At 53.0% G+C, this 16430-nt stretch overlaps 6 protein-coding genes across 6 annotated transcripts; 3 read left to right on the top strand and 3 right to left on the bottom strand.

The window, feature by feature from the left end:
• Positions 1–830: 830 nt before the first annotated feature.
• Positions 831–2480, top strand: A1O3_00418 (uncharacterized protein; the record flags this gene model as incomplete). Its single annotated transcript, XM_007730568.1, has 6 exons — positions 831–1397; positions 1457–1506; positions 1579–1807; positions 1866–2013; positions 2075–2219; positions 2270–2480. 6 exons carry the CDS (start codon positions 831–833, stop codon positions 2478–2480), a joined length of 1350 nt encoding a protein of 449 aa, XP_007728758.1.
• An 857-nt stretch (positions 2481–3337) lies between these two features.
• On the bottom strand, positions 3338–4911 carry A1O3_00417 (adenosylmethionine decarboxylase; the record flags this gene model as incomplete). Its single annotated transcript, XM_007730567.1, has 2 exons — positions 3338–4740; positions 4791–4911. 2 exons carry the CDS (start codon positions 4909–4911, stop codon positions 3338–3340), a joined length of 1524 nt encoding a protein of 507 aa, XP_007728757.1.
• A 1751-nt stretch (positions 4912–6662) lies between these two features.
• On the top strand, positions 6663–7661 carry A1O3_00416 (methionyl-tRNA synthetase; the record flags this gene model as incomplete). Its single annotated transcript, XM_007730566.1, has 1 exon — positions 6663–7661. One exon carries the CDS (start codon positions 6663–6665, stop codon positions 7659–7661), a length of 999 nt encoding a protein of 332 aa, XP_007728756.1.
• Positions 7662–10043: 2382 nt separating this feature from the next.
• A1O3_00415 (uncharacterized protein) lies at positions 10044–10276 on the bottom strand (the record flags this gene model as incomplete). Its single annotated transcript, XM_007730565.1, has 1 exon — positions 10044–10276. A coding segment is annotated over one exon (219 nt), but the record flags the coding sequence as incomplete, so codon positions are not given.
• Positions 10277–11207: 931 nt separating this feature from the next.
• A1O3_00414 (uncharacterized protein) lies at positions 11208–11758 on the top strand (the record flags this gene model as incomplete). The annotated part of the gene is made up of 2 exons (XM_007730564.1): positions 11208–11336; positions 11420–11758. 2 exons carry the CDS (start codon positions 11208–11210, stop codon positions 11756–11758), a joined length of 468 nt encoding a protein of 155 aa, XP_007728754.1.
• Positions 11759–14807: 3049 nt separating this feature from the next.
• Positions 14808–16052, bottom strand: A1O3_00413 (uncharacterized protein; the record flags this gene model as incomplete). Its single annotated transcript, XM_007730563.1, has 4 exons — positions 14808–14971; positions 15050–15687; positions 15768–15800; positions 15874–16052. The coding sequence occupies 4 exons, from the start codon at positions 16050–16052 to the stop codon at positions 14808–14810; spliced, it is 1014 nt and encodes a 337-aa protein (XP_007728753.1).
• Between the last annotated feature and the right edge of the window lie 378 nt (positions 16053–16430).

The following is a 16430-nucleotide window of genomic DNA, read 5'->3' as shown; positions in this document are numbered from 1 at the left end:
ATAGACTTGTCGGACGGTTTCCAAGCAAGATGATTGACGGCATGAGGCGTCAGAACGTCGGCTTTATTCAACCTTGACCACAGAGGCCTAAGCCGTGATTGTGACGAGTCTGGTAAACGAATTGTGTGATTTCCATTCTTGAAGACGTGCTGACCTGGGACTGGGTGGCAAGGAGGAAATATCAGTCAGATCGGGCCCTCCTGGGCAGAAGTAGTGGTGCTGTCCGGAGCTGCTCCGAGAGGATTCCTCGAGACAGAATGTATGATCGTGCTGAACTCTTGCGAAATGGCGTAGCAAAGACCTGGGGTAGCAAAGGACCTGGGGCACAGACAGCACGACTTGTATCCTTCGCGCAGGAATCCAGAGTCGTTCAGACCGCTGCAGGACTTCGTCTATGGACTTAACGACGCCACGTGTGGAGATGACCCCATATGGTTCCCCTGAAATGGTTAGGATAGATTGGCTGCAAGCGAGGAGCTTCGGAGCCTCCGTAACCACCCAATCAAACCGTGTGTATGTACGGAGTACAGAAGTGGCTCTGGGCACCTGGCGTGCCTGGTATGTATGTAGTCCGTATATGTGCAGACTATTACTAGCAGACGGCGTTCTTTGTAGGACCGACAGAGAGATAACCCATGTCCTCGAGCCAGGGAACCACTCGTTCGGAGTCATCCACGCCGATACGCAAGGGCGGTTCTTTTCGTGTGGCGAGGTGTTTAAATGTAGGCCCCAGTGGCTACAGGGGTTTACTTCCTCGTTGCCCGGTCCTCGCACTGTGAAAGTAGGAGACTTGCCATCCGCACTTTTGGCGTCTCGGCCGTCTTGCAAGAATGGGTTCCTACCAACGCTCAACCACGGTGGCTATTGTCGGCGGAGGACCTGGAGGCCTCGCAACCGCTATAGCTTTGTCTGAGCTCTCGGATGTCTCGGTCACTCTTTACGAACAGAATCCAGAGCCACGAGAGGTCGGCGCTGGCCTGAGCATCGGTGACAATGGTTGGAAGGTCCTCGAATTGCTCGGAGCAGCAGATGGAATTCGAGGATGTACCAAGTCCAATGCTACCCACAGGTTAGCCACATCCCACGAGCAGGTCGGCTTCATGATAGTCGAAGATTGTAACGCCAGTCTTGGATCTAGGAACGGCTACACTGGTGAAGTCTTTTTACCTGCACCGCAACCAGATCCCACAGTCTCCACTTCTAAGCGTGCAAGGACGAGAGTTCGCAGGGCTCGGCTTCAGTCTGCCCTGCTTGCCAGGATTCCCCCCGGGATCATTCAATACAATAAGAAGCTCGTTTCACTTCGAGATCTGGATAAGAAGGGCGCCCATCTGACATTTCAAGACGGGACCCAGGCTCTGGTAGATCTTGTTGTTGGTGCCGATGGCTTTCGTTCGGTCTGCTTCCCCCGGCTTCGGTTTGGCATTCACCCTGAAGACATTCTGACTTGTCCCAGATTGTGCGGCGAACCCTGTTTCCAGACCATCAACTGCATTTTATCGGTGCGTATTGATCTGTATTCTCCTTCCGGACCCAGATGCGGCCAACTGATAAAATCCTTCGGCGCTCTACAGGCAGCAGAACCTGGCGTACACTCGTGCCCATCTCATCTGCTGTACCCATAGGCGATCTCATGGGCGCGTGGCATGGAACAACCACCCAAGCATTCTTTTCCGGCGTTGATGACGAGTCGGATGAAGACCTGTTTGAGATCTCACTAAGAGCATCTGATAAGCTTAGCCGTCCGGACCCAGCGGTGAGCTGGGGAGTCCCTGTCACGAACGACAAGGTCACATCCAACTTCACGGTATGAGGCGCTCTCGACCCCGCATGGGAGCAGTGGTGAAATGCTGATCCCAGGGCAGGAATTCGATCCCAGGGTGAGGGCGGCAATCGCATTGGTCCCAGAAGGTCAATGGAGAGAATTCGCCTTGTTTGCTGGGCCTTGTCTGGAAGACATTACCGCATGGGACAAGGTTGCCCTCATTGGCGACGCAAGTCATCCACTCTCAGGTAAGCTCATTCCCCAGCTGGGAGCGACTGGAGCGACTGGAGAAACTCATCAAACGACCAGGCGGCTTTGGCACAGGATCAGCATTTGCCATGGAGGACGCCTGGATCCTTGCACGGGCTCTCGAGCACACTCGCAACTCGTCCGATCGTGTCAAAGATGCGCTTAAGATTTTTGATGAAATCCGATCACCTTACTACAAAAGAATGTGAGCTTGAGTCGCCATACTGTGCAGCATCACAGCTAATGCACTGATAGTTACCACTGGCGTGAAAGTCAGCCCAGTATGTCGGCAGCGAAAAGAGCCCGGGTAGAAAGCGAGAACCGGCCGCTGGAAGACATCTTGAGAGACCGACTCCGTCACTTCTTCCCTGATATGGCAGGCCACTTGGACTGGATCCACAAGAATGATATCGGCCAGGTGTGGAAAGCCTACGTAGAGTCGTCCAAGGGGATTGATCTGGGGTAGACAATGGCTGGCCGTATGCAAGTGGAAAGACAGGTCTCCTATGCTGCCTGGGAGGCCAAAACATCAAGTTAGTTTGCGGGCTGCATTGGTGGACACCATGATCTTCTCGATTGAGGGATAGAGTGGTGAAGGGCCACTTACCTCAAGATGCACTCGTGATCCTTAGGATATCGTCGAGCTCGCTGGGAGAAATCACTTGTGCTTTTCACACTGGGTCTGGTATTTTGCTCTGCCGCCCTACGGTACAGACTCCGTTCTCCTCGTATCTATTATTGTCCTGATTTTCAACCTGAGGGGTAACGAAAGCTCAGGTAAGAGCATGCATATCAACAGTTGACAAGAAGGGTCGTGCCCTTGTCGGGTCTTATCTGTTCCGTCTCGCCTCAGCCTCAGCCTTGTCCCTTGGCTTGGCTTCGTTCACTGCCAAACAGCTACGTAATAATATCCAGCCAAACAGCTATATAAAATCTATTTACTGTAGCAGTAGAGACATACCTCGTGACGGCTGGGCACTGGGCATTTTTTCTTATAACCCCGTGAAAGCCACCAAGCTTCTAAAGTGGAAATATCGAAGCGACGACCAACTTCTCTTAAACAATTTGTGAAGGCTACTAGGCTACTAATTAACGTCAAAAGACACCTATGTCAAGATAATTCATCAATACCTAGTTTGCAGGCCGAGTCGAAGGAGTGAAAGCCTGCAATCCTGCACTATCCAATAAGGATCTGCGGAAAAGGAGAGTAGTCAATCCGCAAGAGTCTTATCACATCCTCCATCTCCATGCAGTCCATCAAGCCATCTCATGTTTCCCAGTCGCATGGAACTTGTGAGGTCAAGTGTCTGCTGTCGCAGGCCATTAAAACCCTCGTTCGCCAATGCGCGGTGCACCTCCCTTCCAGTCCACTCTCTCATAGTGACGGAAGACCAAGTCATAACCGTCGAGGTCATGGACGATACGGTCAACCCGACGATATCCTTTGAGAGTATCCATCCTAGCGGCACGATGAGCAGCTCGTCGCTCCAACATCTTGATTTGAGCCAATTCGTCGTCGCCGGCATAAGCTCGCTCTTCATAGTTGCTCTTGGCTTCGAACAGGGTGACGCTGAACCGGCCAGGTTTGAAGATATCCACAACGTGCTGGATGATGTCGGCGGTTTCCCGACCATTCTGACCGGCAGGTACATTGGTCTCAAAAGATGCATATGAGCAGATAGGTTCGGGCGTCACATGGACAGTGAAGTAGTGAGTCCCTTTGCCACCGCGTGGCGCAGGAATGACTCCGTTGGCCGAGAACCCGCAAGGAGTGAAGAGATATGCGTCGATACGAGAGTCTGGGTAGTGGCTTGTCGGGTAGACCTCTGACAGGCCGCAAGACTCAGAGACAACAGTGCCGAGGGCATGGCCTTCGGTTGTGAGTTCAGCAGGATATGGCTCTTCCTTCACCGAGATGTCACTCCCATCAGATGAACCATTGCCGAACACGTCCACGTGATCGTCTTGTCCTTCCTGGGATCCCCTCCACTGATCTTCTGCGACCGCACTCGCATGGTCCAGGTAGAATTGCTTAGCATTCTCCTCATCCAGATCAGTCATAAGAATCTCCAGAGTCTCATCATCACCCTCGCATAGTTTCGAGCCACGATCACGGACCAAAGAGGAGGGCAAATTCAAGATCTTCGTTTCCGTTTCAGCTCCAGGACTGTCCATGCTTTGGGGACTTGCAGGGGGTGTCAACATGGTGAACGGTTCGGTCAAATAGAGATACCAGTGCTCGCCATTCATTTTGCCAATCATGTAGGCACTTCCTCCGAGGAAGAGTTTGTCAAGCGTGTGCACCTCATCACGCCAACTGCGATGTGGGCCACGCTGACGGTCGGGAAACAAGTAGTTCTTACGACTGTAGAACACTCGGTATGGAGCAGCTGCAATCGCAATACCGTGAGACGGAGGTGCGGTAGAGCGGGGGAAGCCACCGAAAAGGGTGGCGATCTCGAGGATTCGTGGTAGACCGCAGAGCAAGGTGGTGGTGCCGCATGTCTTCAAGATAAGCTTATGTGGGAAGACAAACATGCTCGACTCGGAGAGAAGATAGGCATCAACATCTTCGGATTCCACAATCGACAACACTTTGCAATTGACGAGATCCAGCATTGCTTTCCAGACTTCGGCAGGCACCGCTTTGAGTCCGGTCGGTTCCGAACAGCCATGGAGGGCATGCGATGATGGACTGAACCATACTTCTAAAAGTTTTTCCGGACCTTTGACAATGTCAGCGGCGGCAAACCAACACGGGGGAACTGGGACTGACCTTCGAATGCATTGCTGGAATCAAGGTCTAGCGCAACTTCACGATTGATAGTCAACGACGGTGTGTGACTAAAGCTTGATGGTGAAGCAGTGTAATTCGCGGGGATCCCAATATGCACCATATCCTTGTCGCAGGGGTGGACAAAGTCCCGTAGTATAGAAATTGGCTGATATGGGCAGAGATTAAATCCACTGGATCTTGACGATTCAATGAAGCACTATCTGCCACCCAGACGAACAATGCGGTGTCCGCCTGAGAAGAGAAGGCCCACTATCTGCGGGAGTTTGGGAGGCTGGCTTTTGCCAGCAGCAATGTCCGAGTGGATTAGAGTTCCCTTTCCGTAGGGTCGTTAGGGAGGCCGGGTGGAGGAGAGGAGGAAGAAGATTTCCTGAACGAACGGAATCGTGGGCAGATTTGGTCCCTTCTCTTGAGGTCTGCGTCTGATACCGTTCAGGGTATCGACTGGAGTTGTGTGTTGATCAAACAGTGGTGTTTGTGACAGCAATAGATGTTGGCTTTATGATTGGACTCGCAAGTAGCTGGTGTTATCTAGGCCTTGTACCAGTCAGTGAAATGGGGCCTTGAGATTGACCGCTGATTAAAACTCACTTTGCTGGCTTGGACAGGAAGCGTAGCAGATCTGTGCGGCTCATGGAGTAGCTGCTCGAGACGGCTATTTATCAAGCGTGGCCGTTACAGCCCGAGTGACATGTGAATCGCAAGGCAGGTGAAGTTTGCCAGACTTGCGACGAAAGGTGAACGTTTGTTTGCTGGAGCTGAAAATGCCTCAGGCGGAAATTTTGACACTAATGGATTGGCTCGCAATCACCGGCTGGCAGTCGGAAGGGACTCTGAGAACCAGGGTAAATGTTGAGAAAGGGAGGGTTGGCTTGATATAGACTGGATGGGACAGGTTGGAGTCTTGTGCCGGGAGAAAGAGAAAAGCTGCGCTGTTGTCGCAGGTAGTTTGTGTGTGTGCCACAGCCACAGCCCAGTAGATTTTTTGGTGTGCAACAACCACTGTAACAGCGGACGGGGAAAGATCGCCGATTCGCGCCGATGACGCAGATCACCCACCACTCGGAGTCGCTTCGTCTATATCGCCGCAGGGAAGAGGGAAATGATCCGGAATGGCATCGACTTCAATCATGAGCTGTCTTCCGATGATGTTGGGCCACAACAGACTAGGGATAGAGGTAGTACTCTCCCAGTGCTGGACCACGTACCTAACAACAATTCTACTCTGGGCCTACTATGAATGCTGCAGCCAGCCAAGAGAGAAGCACGTGCTCAAACGAAATCCTTACAAGCCCTGCTTACTCCGTACATTCGAGGCCCAAACCTGCTTACGTGCACAGTTGTTTCCAGTTCTCAGCAATAATCACGCTGTGAGGACACCAACAGCCGCTCACAACTGCAGTGTGTTGTTGGAACTTCCTTAATTCCTGGCTGAGATTGGGACATGGCACCTTCAAGGAAGCCAGGACACAAGGCTGCTTTCATGAGGCTGTGGAAACGGCCTGGAAAGAAAATCTTTGGCCAGGCATCCAATGCCTGGGTTTTGGTACCTTTTGGTACCTGCACGCCTAGACGCCACCCCCGCATCGACGCCTAAATGGCCTAATCAGCCGGTGCAAGAGGGCCAGTTCAGGCTAGCCAACCCCGAAAATCTCTACCGCAGTTCACAGCTGCACTGACGCCACATCAGTACGGAGTACCTAATCAGTAATCGCATCCCATCGCATCGGTCTTTTCCGTGGTTGCTTAGCAATTATTTTTTGGACATCAAATCACCCCAGGACTGCAACTCATTCATCGTCTCTTTCGGTCTCATGTCATCGCCTGCTCTTCCTGCATTTCGTATCTCTCGTCATGGGCCTCGATAACATCGAACACGTCGTTCTTATACTCTCCGGCAAGGGGGGCGTCGGAAAATCGAGTGTGACTCTTCAGCTCGCCCTTTCCCTCACGCAGCAGGGGCACAATGTCGGGATCCTCGACATCGACCTCACAGGGCCCAGTATCCCTCGTCTCCTAAACCTAGAAGATAAAAAAGTTACACAAGCCCCTGGCGGCTGGTTGCCGGTCAAGGTTCATGATGCAAGAGACGGAGAGTCGCAACCCTCAAATGGCCACCAGACACTTCACTCCGCCGCGCCCGCGAAGCGAGGGTCTCTTCACGCATTGTCCCTTGCCTTCCTCCTTCCCTCACGCTCTTCGGCCGTAATTTGGCGCGGTCCGAAGAAGACTGCGATGATCAGACAATTCGTTGCAGATGTCCTTTGGCCACCCAACACAGACTATCTGCTCATTGACACCCCACCGGGCACTAGCGACGAACACATTGCGATCGTGGAGGAACTACACAAACTTGCCGTCGATACCCAACCCGACCCCGCTATGAACGGGAATACGCTGTCGCTCGACATCGGCGTAAGGCCGAAGCTCTCCGGCGCAGTGGTGGTCACGACTCCGCAAGCCATATCTACAGCCGACGTTCGTAAGGAATTGAATTTCTGTGTCAAGACACAAGTGCCCGTGCTTGGAGTCATCGAAAATATGGCTGGATATATCTGCCCCTGCTGTGGTGAAATTAGCAACGTCTTCAGCAAAGGAGGGGGGGAGGTGATGGCTCGAGAGTCCAACGTGCCTTTCCTGGGTTCTGTTCCCATTGATACAGGATTCGTCGCTTTGGTTGAGGGCGTGAAAGAGGAGCAGAACGCAGTCAATGGGGCTCCGACGACCAACGGGAACAACTCCGAGAAATCTACGGAACTGGTCGAGCGATATAGAGAATGTGGATTATGTCCCATTTTCGCCAAATTTGCAACCACGGTAGACCAGAAAGTCCGAGGGACTACAAGTGGTTGAACCCCTCGATATATGGCTCGCAGCCATCTCCCCAAAGGATAATGAGCCCATATGAGGGAGCAAGTGTTGTACCACCTTGGCCTTCTCCACCCTGGCACGGCTCTGCCTGGAAACACTCCTGCACTAGGCCATGTGCAGGTCATCTCGAGTCATGAGCTGTTCTCCGAGAGGCAGCCTCATGCTTCGGGCGCACCTACGACACGTTGGTCAGTGTTGGCGCGACAACTCTCAGGTGTAGTAGAAGCTGTCACGTGTATTCAATCTGGCAAGGGCAAAAAAATGCTAAAAAGGCAAAAAAGGCAAAAAAGGCAAAAAAGGCAAAAAACTTATTGAACCAAGCTGACCTCCTAGCAATTTCCCCGTTCTTAGGGTCTTCTAGAAGCAGGTTGGAACCAAGTGAAAACCCCGGTGGGTGCTGTACAACACACCGATCTTGTCTGGCCAACGGTGTTTTACCCCGGGAGGGGAAATCACACGCTCTTCTACCTCGCAAGACCGGGGTTGTACCCAGGATTTCTTTCGGGAGGGCTCGAACTTTTTTGGTTTGCTTAGAGAGAGTGGTTAACGCACCACCGTCCAAACACCTAGACCATCGAGGCCTGGGTTTGTCTCGGTGGATTGTTGGGAGGAATCTCGCGGCAATAATATATCAACCAGTATTTTGGGTGCGGTGAAGTGTTGGGTGAAGTGTTGACCGTGGCCGCCAAGGCTGTGGAGGTGGTGGTGTGCAGTGACCGTGGGTGAGGCATCTACGCGTGGAATGCTGTTCTGTTCTGTCTAAGAATCTGTCAGACAGGCTTCCCTCGTGTCTGGATAGCTTGGGATGAGCTGACACGGTGGGGCGAGGGAGGCATGGACAAAGCCTTGACCACCTCATAAAACGACGTCCCGAAACTGGCGCATATCAATTCAGAGTGAACAGATTTGGGGTTGGAGAACGAGACACCCAATCCTAGTTGTGGCAGCTTGTTCTTCTACGAACAAACAGCTCTCAATATCCGTCCGGTTCATATCCGCTACCTGCCGACGGTTGCTTGTAGACATTGGCGGCAAGACAATGTCTCAGAATCTGACCCTCGAGGATCCGAAGGCGGTCTGCAAACGCAGCTCCGATGTCAAGAGGCCGGGACGGGTACGAATGTCAAATACAGGTGTCTGTCTTTGTTTGATGGGCTTCACATCGGCTATGTGGCCACATACTCGGGACGGGGTGTCTTTCAATCACCATATGGCGGCGTGCACTTTGACAATGGTAGCGTCTCCTCCACCGGCCATACGTCAGAATTGATCAAGATCAGGCCAGCGAGTTAAGGTTACCCAGTGGACATGCTTGGTTTGCTCACGGTTGAGACAGCCTACGGAGTCCACATTCAGCGGGACGGGAACCGAGTCCTCGTCGCATTCCCAGTAAGGCTATACCATTCTGGAGTCCCCAATGGGCGGGTACGGCATAAGCTCTAAAGCACGATACGAGTACCTATGGAGCGTCTGCGCTTTCCACCCTCTTTGTACAGACAAATGCAGATCTATCCACCGGAAACTGGGTCGGTGGCTCTCATCTACATCATTCATCCGCTGTCTTGACACTGGAAATACGGATATTCTAGCCCCATTACCTTACCTTGTGACGATGCACAACTCAGGCTTCTATGCCGCAAGGCAGAATATCTCTTTATGGCGACAATGCCTCATGTCTTTTAGCGATGGCGTTCGTCTCACCTTGGTCCTGTCCAGGCCAGAGATCTACAGGGCTAAACCGCCGGACCCCGTGTTCACAGGCAGCCTACTGTCGTCTTGCCCTCCCTCAGTTCTTCCAGGCGAAGAGTCAATATCGCCCAGAAGGGTCTGAAAGTGCCACCCCCAATGCCAGACGTAGCAGGTTGCAATAGTCTGTAGGGGCCATAGGGGCCATAGGCGTTACTGTGAGAGGGGTTGGTCAGGCCGCGGCCTACGGACTCCTCGGCCTCAAGAAGAGGTCGGTCTTCGTCGGATAGAGATGTGGGCCAGTCAGAGGAGGAGTGCCAACCGCGCGATTACACAGTACGACGGCATGCTCCAACCGGCTCAGGTGATGTTATAGACTTTGTTATTCAGATGCGTAAGGCAACTCCATCACACGAAGCCACAAGTGTTAGAATGCTGGCTTTACAAAACGATCAGCTGTGATATGCAGGCGAGAAATAACCCGGTCTCCCAGCATTCGAGTAGCTCAAAAAGTTAACAGGGGGGAGGACATACCCAACCTCGCTTCCCATGGCCGTATTTTGGATGGTTGGAAAGCAACCTGTCAATGTAGTGCTCCAAATACGGCACACAGACTGGCATCCAGTACCTTGCTTACTCTGTACAGGGCCGAGCCTGCGGTAGTTCGGCTGACAGAAAGAAGAGCAGAGGTTTCACTCGTACTGGAATAGACTGGTGGTCAGAATAGCCAGCACAGCCGGTTGCCCGGAACAGCAAACAGGTGGAAGTGGGAAGTGGGAAGTGGGAATTCCAGGACCCCGAAAAATCCGTTGGCTGATGGAGGCTGAAAGACCCAAGTCGGCCGGCGTTGGGCGTCCTCTGATGGCTGAAACCTCACCATCCAGAGCCTCCCTTGCCGGCACAAAGGGAGGCTGAGTGATCCAGATTCCAGGGTATCCCGGTCACCGGGAGACGCAACCACCGGCCTCAGGGCCTCCTAGGCCTGCCGACGCGGGGAAAAGACAGGCCTACATCCAGCTAGGGACCTGTTCCTGCTGTACCACGCCCACGCTAGAGCTTCTCCGGGGATGGCGCATTCTAAATATTTACTCTTCCTCGCTTGAGGCTGGGAAGCTTGACCTGACCTCATCTTTTTACCCTATGGCGAATACGGCCGCCCTATGGCGAGGCTTTGTGTGTGTCATAATAAACCAGGTTCATTCGGGCCCGACAGCCTCACCTCCACAATGGAACATGGATGACCGAGCGACCTGCCAGCGGGATTGTACACATGTCCTGCAGGTCGCACGCTTCTGCAGGACCACGGCCAGGTCGGCGGTGGATCAGCCAGTACTTAGGTGTCATTCTTGCAACCTTCCTTGTGTGCCGGTGTGCACATGGATGGCTAACCCGCTTCCCGTTGGCCCCGTGGCTGGGAACGCTGGCTGACCTCGTCAGGCCTCACTCAGCTGGGGAGACGAGAGGGCGTATCCGTAGGATCCAGAACAACACCGAAGGCGGGCAATGCTGTTGACTGGTGGGAAATGTCTCAGAGTCAAGTCACAGTGGTGGCAGGGCAGGAACACGCCTTGCGTGCTCTCTGTGAGATCATCCCAGCCCGGCACACTCCTCCCCCTCCACGGATGAGCGTGGAGCGGTGCCTCAAAGGTATAAAGATGGTCGAGGTAGGTTCGTGAATTGTCTTCCCTTCCTCAACCCTTCAACCTCCAGCCTTGCACAAGAGAGAAGATCAGTTCCTTCGTTCCGCCATCCAACCTTCCAGGCCCTTCGTTATCCCACATCTACATCTTATATCCCTCGCTTGGACCTCCCAGCACCTTCGCTCCAACAGAACTATTCAACATGAAGTTCTTCTCTCTTGCTGCTCTTGTTGCCGGCGCCAGCGCTGCTGCTCTCAATCCCCGCCAGGACAGTGGAAGCTGGAATGACTGGGGGAAGTCTGCCGTGACCGTGACCGAGACGGCCTATGAGGTGAGTTTTGTCATACATTACATGACTACCATGTCATCGATACTATAAAGATCAACGGCTGACCGTGCTTCTCTATGTCCTAGACCACCACGGCTTGGGCAACCACCACTGAATATGACACCACCACCGCTTGGGGTACCACCACTGCTTGGGCCACCTCCACCACCACGGCGTATGCCACCATCACGGCCTGGGCAACTGCCTACAAGACCGAGACCGTGACCACTGCCACTCCCGTGTACAAGACCGTGACCGAGACGGACACCACCACGGCCTACGAGACTGCCACCACCACTGCTTGGGGTACCACCACCGAATGGGCCACTACCACTGCTTATGTCACTCCTGCTCCTGTGACAGAGTATGTGACCGTGACCGTGACTGCCGCGGCTGCGAAAGGGACCTGGGGAGACTGGAACTAGGTCTTCACGCATCCATCCCTCGGCTCGGGCACACCGAGACGAAGACAGACGAACGCGATGAGTTTTAATGCGGCAACGACCAAGCCACGACTCTCTAATATCATCATGTCAAAGGGAAGGGGAAATGAGGAAAGGGACCAGCATACGCAAAAGCATAATAGGGCGAAAGGGAGACCACCAAAGTCCCTTGGACGACAACCACCATGCTCACCGACACGGCACTTCAGTTCTTCACCTTTGCATCTGGGGAAGCAGGAAAATGCATGGAAATCAGGACCAGGACTCCAGCACGACCCGCGGCATACCACACATACGACATGAACCACAGACAAATAGTCATTACTCTGAGTTGATAGTTACGATAATTTCACACTTGCAAACAAACCATCCACGTTCAAATTTCAATTTAGAGCATCGAGCACATCCCGCATTGAAATGGAAATATACAGCAGACGTAGTCGGCGGGGTTGACCAGGACACGGAGTGCTCGGTCGAGTATTCTTGAGGTGTTCTAGGTCGATTCGACCCGCCCAGACCAGATGTCTCACCTTTCCAGCGCAACATATCAAAGAGCTGAGAGGGAGAGTGAGTGAGTGAGGGAGTGTCTCTCTCTGTCTCTCTCTCTCTCTCTGCCGTGAAGTTCCGAGTGTGATCGTCGGCAGCGTCAGCGTCAGCGTCGGCCGCAGCATGAGGGAATAATAGCCGTGTCGTGTCTCACAGCGCAGCGAGCAGGAAGCCATTCCCGCCTCACATACCCCACTCCCTCCACTCCCTCCACTACCACTACGTACCACCACCACTACGAGTACTACACTACTACACTACTACACTACTACTACGGAGTACGGACGGATAGATACTACTATCCCAAGGTCTCACCCTCTCCCTCACCTGCCGACTGTCCACCTACCTAGTGAGTGTTCCGTGTCTCATTCCCTATTAGGCGTGGACACTCAGTGAGTGCTCTATGTCTCATTCATTATTAGGCGTGGATGCCTGGGGCTGAGTTGAGCTGAGCCGAGCTTGGGTTTGGGTTTGGCCCCCGCCGAAAGTCAGCCGTGTGCACTGTATGTTATGGTATATGTAGAAGAACCTCCGGTCAATGGCGTGTAAGGCTTTAGAGTTGGACCTTACAGAGTAGTGATTTCTGGAAGACTCGAATTGCTGTCGCACTGCCCTTCCATATAGGTAAGTTGGCAAACTTAGTGCTCGGAGTGCACGGATACCACCAAGCGAGCGAAAACCTGGAGAGTGCAAGGCTGCAGTGGTATGTGAGTCACAGCCTGCCACGTGACCCGTCCACCGGCCAATGTCACGTGCACGGCTCGATCACGTGGCAGGGACTCGACGATGACCTACACCGAAACGGGTTGGCCTCCTAAGCCTCCTTGGCCTAGTACTACTTCGAAGTAAACGGTGTCAGGCCTCAGCCTCAGCCTCAGCCTCAACAGACAACCAACCTACCTACTTACTGTACGGCGAATATACCTACGAGCGATATGCGTTGCTGCTCTGTCTTGACTTCCTGTTGTGCTTCTTGACCTACGTGGACTGCAACGAAACCAAGCTGCTCAACTGAAACAACAACAGCCTCGTTTATCCTCCTGGACCTGGACCGAGTATGGAAGGGTCTCTCCTTCCTACCTTTACCGAGATTCGTAAGCGGAACTCGGTGCAGTATCCCAATCCCGCGCGGCCTCCGAAGGAGGTTTTTGTCCACATGATGCCGGTCGAAATGTCGTTCGAACAAAGGATACGACATTTGGAAGACCTCGCTTGCTTTGGCCCTGAAGGTGATGTTAGATTGATAAGGGTAAAAGTATACTCACAGTAGCTTTTCGGCGTGATCCTGCTCCTGAAATTTAAAATCTAGTGCGATTATCAATCTGAAAAAGACCTTAATATCCGCTGTCATGCATGGCCGGTGCACAAGGCCTATCTTCTGGCTACCGACGAGGAAATCTGTAAACTTGCCGAAGTGGTCTGCTCGCCTGTTAATGCCACCAATCTCCGCGTGGGCATCAAGAAGTCTTTTACTCGAGACGCACGTGAATGGGACGCCTGGGACGGCCTAAGCTTGCCGTCCCAAAGCTGGCCGACCGTCACGATCCAATATACTTCAGAGACAGCTCCAGTCGCAACACGCAAGAGGAAGTTCGATGGTGGAGAAGACGCCCGCGAGCAACCAGCCCCGATCCCAACTGCTCTGGCTTCCGTGAGCTATACCATTTCCGAAGATTGGACCGGAGACGAAGAAAGTGTGAAGCGCGCAAGGCTGGCAGCTCTGGCGAAAGATTCATTATCCACCGGGCCGAGCAGAGAGCGCCTTGCCGCGTTCGGGGCCATATTCTCAAAGCACGCGCATCCACTACCTCGTGGCACTCGATAGAGGACCTTGGAAGGAGGCCTCTTGTGACGCCCTGCGAGATGGATTTCTCTCCGAGTGGTCCCTGATTCCTAGTCTACTCTGGTTGGATGAAACAGCCAGAAGACCACGCAGTGCAGCATTGGAGGTCCTCATCACATTCCCTCTTACGCCGTCTCGTCACTGGTACAGTTTGGATAAAGCCTACAGTTACAGCTACAGCTTCAGCTTCAGCTGCAGCTGCAGCCTGCAGCCTGCAGCCCATCTGAAAGCACACATCCACAACCAAGGAATTAGAACGCTCGCGGCGTATGATAAGATATGCTATGCTGTGGTGTGCACTGCTATATGATATCAAGGGAGGATGCCACCAATGTATACTACGGCCTTGCTGTTAAGATGCAACCGCCCCTCGGGCTGGGCGTACCGGTAGAGATGGTGACGATCGATCGCATGTTCATGCTCGGTCTGCGATACACAGATGAATACACAGCTATCCTCGGGCCCAACCTGAACGACCACGACTTATACCTCGGGATCTCGCACTTGCCGCCGGCGGCACTCTGGCCCTCAATCCAGGTTGGGCACAGCTTCTATTCTAACGTAGCCTGAATCACAATCAAGGCGCACTGCACCGCACCGATGCGATTCAGCTCCTCTGTGCCGCAACATGGTCCAAATCGATCATTTCCTTCTCCTAAAGAAACTCAAAAACTTCTTACCCTTCTTTGCTAGTGCTGGTGGAGATACTTTTGCCTTTGCTTGTTGTGCCTTGCGCTCCTCCAATTCCAGGGTCTCTTGTTCTTTTAGATGCTTGGCATGGTCGTCTATTTCCTTCTGGCGATCGGCTGTATAGTTTGACCGGGGTCAGCTTCTGGGTGCGTGGCGCAATCAAATGTCGGTCCGGTACCTGTGTATATACTTACCCTTTTTCTTGTTCTTCTTCCCTACAACCAGGCCTGGCCGGCCGTGTTCTGCGAATTCCTGAGCCAATCGATCGGAGCCGATGAGCATATCAAACGGCCCAGTCTTGACCACGAAGAAGTCGGAGTGGCGCATCTTCATGTCACCGTCGTAGTACCAAGTCAGATGGACCTTGTACAGAATGTGGCACCTTGCTCCTTCGAGCATGACTAGATCAAACTGATCTTCCTCGGGAATCTCGACGAGTATTGATTTGTCCATGCCGAATTTCTCAAACACTTCCAAGGTGATGAGGTTGTCGTTGCAGCCCGTGTCCATCTTCGCCCGAACAGTGACTCTCCGGGGTTGATACCCAAGTCCGCCGTCGACAATAATGGTGGCATTTCTGGTGAAATTCTGCTTGATCAGTTCCGTCCAGTTGCGACCAACGTTGCCCTTCGCGTACAGCGTGGGTTTCAGTTTCTGTGACTGCACGGATCGAAGACCGTGCTTCTCCTGTTCCTGTTCCCGTTCCATGTGATAGTGGTCATGGTCATGGTTGTCTTCGCTATCAATGTAGATATGATCGGGTTGAGGAGCCTCTGCTGACTGCGAGGCAGCCTCATCGTAACGGTCGGCGAGTAATGCGGCCAAACCGGCGCTGTAGCTCAAACAATTAAAGATGTGCAGGTACAGTTAGGGTGGGCCTTCCTGGCGACTGGAGAGTGTTATATGACATACCTCATGTCCACAAGTTGACGCTGAAGGCGAATCCTGCGGTGCAGTAGGTTAAGTTAGCACTGCGTATCATTATAGTAGCCAGTGATCATTATCGTGGCTTGCTTACTCTGAACAGAGGGCTCGTAGCAAAAGAACAGCGCTCTTGAAACCCCTCAGAGCTGCCTTACGTTCGTTTTCCGTCAGCATTAAAATCTTGACGTTCCTCAGCTTCGTAAGCCGTTTCTTGGAGACCAAATCGAGGTCAACCGCGGCCGCGAATGCTTTCTCGAGCTGTACAGATCTCATCTGACAGATGCGCAAGGCACGCTCCACCGATGGAGGTACCTTGGGGTTCCGGCCGGCTTGTATGGTTCCGTAGCATTCCCCGAGCACATCATGCACGACTTGTATCTCGTCTATCTGAGATAATAGTACCGACCTGCTCTTCTTTGCCTGTCGTAGAAGCTCCAGTGTATTCGAAGGTATTCTTCTTCCTGTCAGGTTGCTGATCATTATCCACCAAAGAATCTTGCGGCTGGCTCGTACACGACAATGGCAAGAGGGATGATGGAGGGGAAGAGTTGGCTGAAGTACCGCAGCCCCGCGTCGGCCTCTTCAGGAGGAAGGTAGACGAGACAACATTCTGATATGATCAGAGTAGCACCATCTTAGAGAGAGAGATGG

The sequence above is a fragment of the Capronia epimyces genome, assembly GCF_000585565.1.
Source record: "Capronia epimyces CBS 606.96 chromosome Unknown aczIQ-supercont1.1, whole genome shotgun sequence".
Classification (NCBI taxonomy): Eukaryota; Fungi; Ascomycota; class Eurotiomycetes; order Chaetothyriales; family Herpotrichiellaceae; genus Capronia; species Capronia epimyces.
This window is presented reverse-complemented; position numbering and strand designations above follow the sequence as displayed.